General features: G+C 35.5%; 1 protein-coding gene across 1 annotated transcript; it reads right to left on the reverse strand.

Annotated features, from left to right (window-relative positions):
* Nucleotides 1-10,380: 10,380 nt before the first annotated feature.
* LOC110124851 (olfactory receptor 5I1-like) lies at nt 10,381-11,318 on the reverse strand. The gene is given in 2 exon segments (XM_020873554.2): nt 10,381-11,211; nt 11,214-11,318. Coding segments are annotated over 2 exon segments (936 nt in total).
* Nucleotides 11,319-11,587: the final 269 nt, after the last annotated feature.

Below are 11,587 nucleotides of genomic sequence, written 5' to 3' on the forward strand. Positions count from 1 at the left end.
GGAGGAGTTTGAGTAAGATAGGTGCTAGCTCTTCTCTAAATTTTTGGTAGAATTCAGCTGTGAAGCCATCTGGTCCTGGGCTTTTGTTTGCTGGAAGATTTCTGATTACAGTTTCGATTTCCTTGCTTGTGATGGCTCTGTTAAGATCTATTTCTTTCTGGTTCAGTTTTGGAAAGTTATACTTTTCTAAGAATTTGTCCATTTCTTCCAAGTTGTCCATTTTATTGGCATAGAGCTGCTGGTAGTAATCTCTTATGATCCTTTGTATGTCAGTGTTGCCTGTTGTGATCTCTCCATTTTCATTTCTAATTTTGTTAATTTGGTTCTTCTCCCTTTGTTTCTTAATGAGTCTTGCTAATGGTTTGTCAATTTTGTTTATTTTTTCAAAAAACCAGCTTTTATCTTTGTTGATTTTTGCTATGGTCTCTTTAGTTTCTTTTGCATTTATTTCTGCCCTAATTTTTAAGATTTCTTTCCTTCTACTAACTCTGGGATTCTTCATTTCTTCCTTCTCTAGTTGCTTTAGGTGTAGAGTTAGGTTATTTATTTGACTTTTTTCTTGTTTTTAAATTGAGTAGATTAAATAGATTTGTTGTAAAAATTGGAAGCTAATATCTTTCCTGGGACTTGAACATTGTTTTAAAATAACTCTAATTTTTAAGTATAATCTAAACACAGAAATACACATATAAACTGAAAGTGAAGGGCCGGAAAAGGATATTCCATGCAAATAGAGAACAAAAGAAAGCAGGACTGGCAATATTCATATCAGGTAAAATAGACTTTAAAAAAAGGCTGTGCAAAGAGACAAAGAAGGACACTACACAATGATCAAAGGATCAATCCAATAAGAAGATAAAGAATTATAAATATATATATACACCCAACATAGGAGCAACACGATATGTAAGGCAATGCTAACAAGTGAGAAAGGGGAAATTAACAATAACACAATAACAGTGGGAGACTTTAATATCCCACTCACACCTATGGATAAATCAACTAAACAGAAAATTAACAAGAAAACACAAACTTTAAATGATACAATAGACCAGTTAGACCTAATTGATACCTATAGGACATTTCACCCCAAAACAATCAATTTCATCTTTTTCTCAAGTGCACATGGAACCTTCTACAGGATAGATTACATCCTAGGCCATAAATCTAGCCTTGGTAAATTTAAAAAAAGAAATGAAATCATTCCAAGCATCTTTTCTGACCACAACGCAGTAAGACTAGATCTCAATTGCAGGAGAAAAACTAGTAAAAATTCCAACATATGGAGGCTGAACAACACGCTGCTGAAGAAATCACAGAAGAAATAAAAAAAGAAATCAAACTATGCATAGAAACAAATGAAAATTAAAACACGACAACCTAAAAGCTATGGGGACTAAGGGAAAGGTTCATAGCAATACAGGCTCACCTCAAGAAACAAGAAAAAAGTCAAATAAATAACCTAGCTCTACACTTAAATCAGCTAGAGAAGGAAGAAATGAAGAACCCCAGAGTTAGTAGAAGGAAAGAAATCTTAAAAATTAGGGCAGAAATAAATGCAAAAGAAACTAAAGAGACCATAGCAAAAATCAACAAAGATAAAAGCTGGTTTTTTGAAAAAATAAACAAAATTGACAAACCATTAGCAAGACTCATTAAGAAACAAAGGGAGAAGAACCAAATTGACAAAATTAGAAATGAAAATGGAGAGATCACAACAGGCAACACTGAAATACAAAGGATCATAAGAGACTACTACCAGCAGCTCTATGCCAATAAAATGGACAACTTGGAAGAAATGGACAAATTCTTAGAAAAGTATAACTTTCCAAAACTGAACCAGAAAGAAATAGAATATCCTAACAGAGCCATCACAAGCAAGGAAATCGAAACTGTAATCAGAAATCTTCCAGCAAACAAAAGCCAAGGACTAGATGGCTTCACAGCTGAATTCTACCAAAAATTTAGAGAAGAGCTAACACCTATCCTACTCAAAGTCTTCCAGAAAATTGCAGAAGAAGGCAAACTTCCAAACTCATTCTATGAGGCCACCATCATTCTAATACCAAAACCAGACAAAGATGCCACAAAAAAAGAAAACTACAGGCCAATATCACTGATGAACATAGATGCAAAAATCCTTAACAAAATTCTAGCAAACAGAATCCAACAACATATTAAAAAGATCATACATTATGACCAAGTGGCCTTTATTCCAGGGATGCAAGGATTATTTAATATCCACAAATCAATCAACATAATACACCACATTAACAAATTGAAAGATAAAAGCCACATGATTATCTCAATAGATTCAGAGAAAGCCTTTGAAAAAATTCAATATCCATTTATGAGAAAAACCCTCAATAAAGCAGGAATAGAAGGAAGATATCTCAACATAATAAAAGCTATATATGACAAACCCACAGCAAACATTATCCTCAATGGTAAAAAATTGAAAGTGTTTCTCCTAAAGTCAGGAACAAGACAAGGATGCCCACTCTCACCACTACTATTCAACATAGCTTTGGAAGTGTTGGCCATAGCAATCAGAGCAGAAAAAGAAATAAAAGGAATCCAGATTGGAAAAGAAGAAGTAAAACTCTCACTGTTTGCAGATGACATGATCCTCTACATAGAAAACCCTAGGGACTCCACCAGAAAATTACTATAGCTAATCAGTGGACATAGTAAAAGTGCAGGATATAAAATTAACACACATAAATCCTTTTCATTCCTACACACTAACAATGAGAAAACAGAAAGAGAAATTAAGGAAATAATACCATTCACCATTGTAACGAAAAGAATGATATACTTAGGAATATATCAACCTAAAGAAACAAAAGACCTATATATATAGAAAACTATAAAAACTGATGAAAGAAATCAAGGAGAACACAAATAGATGGAGAAATTTACTATGTTCATGGATTGAAAGAATCAATATAGTGAAAATGAGTACATTACCCAAAGCAATCTATAGATTCAGTGCAATCCCTATCACGCTACCAACGGTATTTTTCACAGAACTAGAACAAATAATTTCACAATTTGTATGGAAATACAAAAAAATAGTCATCAAGACAGTATGGTACTGGCACAAAGACAGAAATATAGATCAATGGAACAGAATAGAAAGTCCTGAGGTAAAATCCGTGCACTATGGACACCCTATCTTTGATAAAGGAGGGAAGAATATACAATGGAGAAAAAACAATCTCTTTAACAAGTAGTGCTGGGAGAACTGATCAATCGCTGTATAAGAATGAAACTAGAACACTTTCTAACACCATACACAAAAATAAACTCAAAATGGAATAAAGATCTAAATGTAAGACCAGAAACTATAAAAGTCCTAGAGGAAAAGATAGACAAAACACTCTCTGATATAAATCACAGTAGGATCCTCTATGGCTCACCTCCCAGAATAATGGAAATAAAAGAAAAAAAAAATGGGACCTAATTAAATTTAAAAGCTTTTGCACAACGAAGGAAACTATAAGCAAGATGAAAAGACAGCCTTCAGAATGGGAGAAGATATTAGCAAATGAAGCAACTGACAAAGAATTAATCTCAAAAATATACAAGCAACTACTGCAGCTCAATTCCAGAAAAATAAATGACCCAATCAAAAAATGGGCCAAATAACTAAACAAACATTTCTCCAAAGAAGACATACAGATGACTAACAAACACATGAAAAACTGCTCAACATCACTCATTATCAGAGAAACGCAAATCAAAACCATAATGAGGTACCATTTCAAGCCAGTCAGAATGGCTGCTATCCAAAAGTCTACAAGCAATAAATGCTGGGGAGGGTGTGGAGAAAAGGGAACCGTCTTACACTGTTGGTGGGAATGCAAACTAGTACAGCCGCTATGGAAAACAGTGTGGAGACTCCTTAAAAAACTGGAAATAGAACTGCCATATGACCCAGCAATCCCACTTCTGGGCATACACACCAAGGAAACCGGAATTGAAAGAAACACGTGTACCCCAATGTTCATCGCAGCACTGTTTGTAATTGCCAGGCCATGGAAGCAACATAGATGTCCATCAGCAGATGAATGGATAAGGAAGCTGTGGTACATATACACAATGGAATATTACTCAGCCATTAAAAAGAACACATTTGAATCAGTTCTAATAAGGTGGATGAAACTGGAGTCTACTATACAGAGTTAAGTAAGCCAGAAAGGATAACTCCAATACAGTATACTAACACATACATATGGAATTTAGAAAGATGGTAATGATAACCCTATATGCAAGACAGCAAAAGAGACACAAATGTATAGAACAGTCTTTTGGACTCTATGGGAGAGGGCGAGGGTGGTATGATTTGGGAGAATGGCATTGAAACATGTGTATTATCATAGGAAACAGATCGCCAGTCCAGGTTCGACTCATGAGACAGGGTGCTCGGGGCTGGTGCACTGGGATGACCCTGAGAGATGTGATGGGGAGGGAGTTGAGGTGGGGGGTTCAGGATGGGGAACACACGTGCACCCATGGAGGATTCAAGTCAATGTACGGCAAAACCACTACAATATTGTAAAGTAATTAGCCTCCAATTAAAATAAATACATTTATCACATGTAAATCCATGGCTGGTTCATGTCAATGTATGGCAAAAACCACTACAATATTGTAAAGTAATTAGCCTCTAATGAATAAAAATAAATGGAAAAAAATAAATAAATTCCATATATGTGTGTTAAAAATTTTAAAAATAAATAGCAATAATAAAAAAGCTTTTAATTTAAAAATAAAAAAATAATCTAATCTAAATTGTTGTGTATATCCGGGAGGATTACCTTTTCCTGTAAGCAATGTAATATTTAGGGGCTTCCCTGATAGCTCAGTTGGTAAAGAATCCACCTACAAAGCAGGAAATCCAGATTCGATTCCTGGGTCAGGAAAATCCACTGAAGAAGGAAAAGTCTACCCACTCCAGTATTCTGGCCTGGAGAATTCCATGAAATGTGGTCCATGGGGTCACAAACAGTTGGACATGACTGAGCAACTTTCAGTTTCACCCTCATAGGCAAATACATCTAATTTGAAAATAGCAATCATATTTATATTTTCTTTCATCTGTTATCTCATCAGTTTTGTTAGAATTACTTACACATTTGTTATCTGTTCTATAATCTTTGTGTCTGAATGAAATTACAACTCTTTTTAGAAAAATATTGAGAGAAAAAATTCTATTTTCATGAGGATGAAGTAAAAACTGGAAAACAGTTCAATGAGGTAATTTGAAATGCTTATATGATTTCAAACCTACAAGGGTGAATTATGTAAGTCACTTTTTTTCTGGTTAGCATTTTGATATGTAGTGATAACCAACATTATTTTATATATTCATAAACTATCTTCTACAAATCATTGCTTATTTGATATTTACATTAACTAGAATATCAGTGGAAAGTAGCAGAAATGTTATATTAACCTTGACTCGAATCAGTAATAAATAATCCATTTTCAGGGTGTAAATTTTCATGTTTCTTCTCTTTCTTGACAAAGGATGACTAACTTTTTTGGTTAATTCAGAGACACCATTCCTTTATTCTTATTCTGAAAGAGTGGAAATACATATTAAGTTCTCTGATCATGATTTAAAAATTAGTGTGTTGCATAATCAAGAGGATTATTTAATATGACAACACTGCAGGCATTGATGCTCTTCAATAAATACTGATGCAAAATTCCATACTCTTCTATTATTTACCTTTAGATTTCAATTAGTCTTTGGTGACTCCTATAGCTGCTGTAGGGTATAATTTACATTGATGTTACTCATTTTTTAACTCGTGCCTCTAAAATGAGTGACTTAAACTGCTTTCTACAAAAATCTCAATTATGAAGATGTATTGAGTTAAATATACAATGGCAGAAAGCATCTCACGCATGAATATATTGATATAAAACAAAGTAGCTGGTGCACTGGGAAGACCCAGAGGGATAGGATGGGGAGGGATGTGGGAGGGGGGATCAGGATGGGGAACACATGTAAATCCATGGCTGATTCAGGTCAATGTATGGCAAAAACCACTACAATAATATAAAGTATTTACCCTCCAACTAATAAAAGTAAATGGAAAAAAAAGTAGAAAGTAGACTTTATAACAAGAAATATTACTAAAAATAAAGATGATGAAGCTGTAAAATGATAAAAGGCATAAAATGATGAAGCTATGGGTTTATAACAAGATTAGCTTGTTGTTATTAGTCTAAAACTTAAGGAAGGAAAATTTCTAAGTTGATTTTTCTGTTTTAACTCTGAAGTAGGCAAATCACTCAATTTTTGTTGCTACTGTTGCTACAATTTGTTTTTGTTTTGTTTTGCTTTGATTTGTTGTTTGGTCAGGCAATGAAAAAAAGTATGACTTCAGGAAAGTGATATGTTTTCAATTTAAAGAATTGGAGAATTTTCCATTTTAAGGAAATGTGGAGGCACTGCTTATAATTTTAGGAGGAGAGAGCAATTGCTTATGCAGATTTTTATTTAGGTTAGGTCCTGTTCACTTATTTTCAATATCCCTTTGGTGCTGATGAGTTTATAATCAAGACATCACTTGAAGGAAATAACATATTAAAAAACTTGGAATTTTCAGCAGATTATTTGACTTAGAATTCTAATATGAATTGGAATTTTAGACAAAAGTATTTTATTGTTTCTTCAATATTTTCTCTCATGGTTTCAAATTATTTATAATTCATAGAATATAACACATATCAGGAACTCTCAATCACTGTCTAAAGCTCTTCACAACTCAGTGAAATTTATTAAGAACATGTGAACCTATTTATATCTGCAAAAATTAGGCTTCTCAGGTGGTGCTGAGGCAGAAATTTCTAAACAGTGTAAGACTTTGAAACCTCAATTCCTTTTTTTATTTCAATTTTTAATTTTTTAATTTCAATTTGTTTTAATTGAATTTTTTTAGTTTCAATTTTTTTTCTTCTCAAGTAAGCATCTCACTCCTTTTTCCAATTTCCAGGCATTCAGAGGCATGCCTCCCTGGTCTGGTAAGTCATAAAACATTCAGACCCAGGGCATTACAATCATTAACTGCTATTTAGTCTATCGAGGAAAAAAGCTCCAGGTAGACTTTTAGCTCCTAAACATATATATCTAGCCCCTAAATAATGGCCTGGGGTCTTAAGAAAATGTCAAGGAACAGTGTCACAATGTCTGGAAAAACTGAGAAACTTGGGGATCCAAGAAAGCCATAAAAACAACAAACTTGATGTTGTGAAGTTTAGACTAATTGGTCAAAAATGATGCATATTAAAGTTACAAGTCAACCAAAAATATACAGATCAATACTAGTAAATATATAAAAGTGTTGTAATCCCCACCTTTTTGGGGCTCTTCACCCCCTGTCAGTGTCTATGCTAAGGGCTTTGCATCTCTATCTTTTAAAATAAACTTTGCCTGTGTGAGTGCTTGCTAGTTTGTGAAGTTCCTTCCTCGGCTCCATGAACAGAACCTGGTTTCCTGTCTCAGCCTGCCAGCGCAGGAGACGCAAGAGGTGTGAGTTGAGTCCTTGGGTTGGGAAGGTTTCCTGGAAAGCAGAATGGCACCCCACCCCAGTATTCTTGCCTGGAAAATTCCATGGACAGAAGAGCCTATGGTCCATGTGGTTGGAAAGATTTGGACATGTCTGATCATTATAAAAATGAAGCCCATTCATATCATGTAAAATTGGCTTCACTGACCATTTTTCAAATGTATATGTAATTAAAAAAAATCCTTTTTTCATCTTTTCAAAGTTTTGATTTAATAGTGTTTACAGATGATCAGGAAACCTGGGTTATTTTTGTTTGTTTGGTTGGTTGGTTGGTTTTTGATTTATGTTCATTTCAAGAAAATGATGAAGATGGAAGAGAGTTTAAGGTAATAACAAGATTTGAAGTGAGTAGACCTGAGTTCAAATCTGTATACTACCTTTTACTTGTTAGATCTGTGACCTTAGCCAACTAATTCCTCATCAGGGACTAAATTCTGGTACTGAAATGAAAGATGGTATAGTTTATCACATAAGGTCATGAAATGGATTCTGCAGGATTCATCTTTCACTTTAGAGCCAGCTCACTGGGCTCAGATGACCCCCTGGAGAAGTGAATGGCAACCCACACCAGTATTCTTGCCTGGAGAATCCCATGGACAGAGGATCCTGGGGGCTATAGTCCATGGGGTCGCAAAGAGTCAGACACAGCTGAAGTGACTTAGCATGCACGCGTGCCAGTCTTAGAGAGTCTAGCTGCACAACTCAGCTGCAGCTCATATCTGGAGTTCTCTGCCCAGAACCCTAAGGACTAGCTTCTCCTGACCCTGCCTTCCCTCCTGCAAGAGCTGAGCAGATATTTCTTCACAATGACCCATGCTGGTCACACCATTTTCAATCTTGGCCAGATGCCTGAAAAGTACCTTAATGATCTAATTTCCAGATGCCACAAGTCCTACCTCACTACTGATTTCTGCAGACAAAACCCTTCTTGTAAAGATAGCTTCTCCACTGCCATGAGTGGAATTGTCAGAAGACAATAATTGTTCCTCTCTAATTCATCCTCTCACACACTGTTCAACTGCCTTATCACTGAATTTAGACTCTCCACCCACACTCTCTTTACTGGCCACGCCTCAGCAATCACTCAGACTATCACTGCACCATCCATCTGTTTTAGTTCCCATTTCTGGCCCTCAGAGGATGTCCTTCCTTAGAAATGTTAACTGCTTACCAGTCAAGGGATTTCAGACAATATATTTTTGAGAAAATATGTTACAAGCCAGACTTTGATGAAGTTGATATTTGCAGACTGCATTATTTTTTTTTAACTCACCATAGTTGACAATATCTTTAAATAGGCGTGTGCATAATATGTGCCCTTCTGAAGAATAAGCCAAAAACTGCAAGAGGAAGAAACAGTTTCTGCCTATTATGTGCATATAATCTGAATTAAAAACAATCAATATTAAAAAGAATATTTTTTTTTACTATGTCTCATGGCTTTGGGGATCTTAGCTTCCTAACTAGGGATTGAACCTGAACCTCCTGCAAATGACATTATTATAAAATATAGTAAGGTTTAGAATATGAGTTAACATCATAATTGAAGGGAATGGTAGGAAAAAAAGTCATGTAGGACTTAATATTTGAGGGAGGCTTTTTCTTTCTTTCTTTTTTTTTTTTTTTTGAGAAAGTCTTTTTACCGTGAGTGTAATTTTGACAGTTACGCTTCAGTCTGCACGTGGTTGCTGTTGTTTAGTCACTAAGTCTCCTCTGACTTCTGTGGCTTCATAGGCTGTAACCATGCTCCTCTGTCCATGCAATTTCACAGGTAAGAATACCGGAACAGGTGGCCATGTCCTCCTCCAAGGGATCTTTCTGACCCAGAGATCAAACCTGTGTCTCTTGCATTTGGCAAGTGGTTTCTTTATCACTGAGCCTCAGAGAAGCCTCCACCATCTACACATACTGCCATGGAAATCAAATTAACTAACAAAGAATCTCAGTGAATTTCATTTATAAATTTTTACAAAAGAGTGCTATAATATATAATCAAAAGCTTATCCAATACTGAGTATAATTGCAATAACAAAATGAGAGACAAAGTGTAAGAATATGAAATATAGAATATTATATGAAGGGTAAATCTACTCCTGGGGAAAAAATATAAAAGTTCAAATTTATTTCATTTAGCCTATTTCCTATTGGTAGATATTTAGATTATTTTCAATAGCGTGCTTCTGATGCTGGGAAAGATTGCAAGTGGGAGGAGAAGGGGACATCAGAGGATGATATGGTTGGATGACATCACCAACTCTGTGGACACGAGTTTGAGTAAACTCTGGGAGTTGGTGATGGAAAGGGAAGCCTGGCATGCTGTGGTCCATGGGGTTGTAAAGAGTAGTACACAGCTGAACAAATGATTATACACAACTGACCTGAACTGATTATAAGCTCTGATGCAATGAATACTTTGAAAGTGTTAAACTTTTGCAGGTTCAATTGCTAGAAGTAGAATTACTGGTTTAAATAATACTTTCATATTTAATTTTCAAATTCCACGTGAATTATATATTTCATTCAAATATTAGCAAATTGTCTTCCATAAAGGAGACTAATTTAAATTTCTACAAACAATGAATGAGTGTAAATAAAAGTCAACCTTAAAATGATAAAGAATTAGACATAGGTAACAGGGCCTGGCTCTGACATTAGCCTCTGGCCCAATTTTGTGGTGGAGGCTTTATTGCCTGTAGAACTAGGGAACACCCATATTAAACTGACTTTTCCATTAGTTAAAACTAAAGGTCAGGAAACAGGGTAGAAAAGTTATCAGCCTCAGTTTCATCCTTTCTTAAGAAAGAAATTTCCTGCTAATCATTTTCCTAAAAACATTTTTCACATCTCTGTTCCTTAGATTGTAAATCAGGGGGTTCAGCATAGGTATAATCAACATAGAGAACACAGAGGTCACTTTATCAATATCCAGTGAATGGCCAGCACTGGGATGCAAATAAATGAAGATCAGGGTACCATGGTAGATAGAGACCACCGTCAGATGGGAAGCACAAGTGCAGAATCCTTTTCTTCCGTCAGCAGGTCCTGTTTTAAGAATGCCTGCTATAATGAGGTTGTAAGAAAAGAGAACTGTTAGAAGGCAGAGAGCTTCCTCTAAAATTGCGAAGACCACCAATACAACATCATGGATGTAGGTGTTAGTGCAGGACAGAGAGAAGAGTGGGCAGATGTCATAAAAGAAATGGTTCATTTCACTGGAGCAGAAAGACAGGTGAAAAGTATTAGTGGTGTGAATCACTGAGTTCATGGTGTCCCCTAAAAATGTTCCAATTGCAAGTTGACAGCAAATCCTCTTAGACATAACAATGGTGTAAAGCAGGAGGTTACAGATGGCTATGCACCAATCATAAGCCATGACGGTCAAGATAAAAGACTCTGTGTCCACCAAACAGCAGAAGAAATGTAACTGTGCAGAACAGCCATTGTAAGAAATGGTCTTCTTATCAGAAATTAAGCCCACAAATAACTTGGTGGCAATGACTGAAAAGCAGCAGGCATCTACAAAAGACAAGATGTGGAGAAAAAAGTACACAGGAGTGTGCAAAGGGGGACTGGCTGTGATTAATAAAATCACCCCAAGGTTGCCCATCAGGGTAACAGAGTAGATTAAAAAAAAAAAAAAACAGCACAGCATAAAGAACACTGCAGTTCTGGGTGGTCGCTGAATCCTAAGAGAAAGAAATGTGTCTTCACAGTGCTGTTCTCCACCTCCATTCTCTGCTGGGTTCCTAGAGGTCTGAAGCTGTGACAGGGTACATACTTAAAGGGATGTTGATAATAACCTGAAGAGTAGCTACAAAGGAAAATAATTAAAGTAGTTAGAATAGTAACTCTAAATCCACTTGGGTACCTTCATAACACTTAGGCATAAGTAAAGTAAGTTTAGTATAAGCATAGCTTTTCAACTGAAATACTTTTTAAAATTATTATTATTTAATTATATATATTTTTTAATGTTTGGCAGAGACATGTAGTTTGCAGGA

The sequence above is a fragment of the Odocoileus virginianus genome, chromosome 24 (genome assembly GCF_023699985.2).
Source record: "Odocoileus virginianus isolate 20LAN1187 ecotype Illinois chromosome 24, Ovbor_1.2, whole genome shotgun sequence".
Taxonomy (NCBI): domain Eukaryota; kingdom Metazoa; phylum Chordata; class Mammalia; order Artiodactyla; family Cervidae; genus Odocoileus; species Odocoileus virginianus.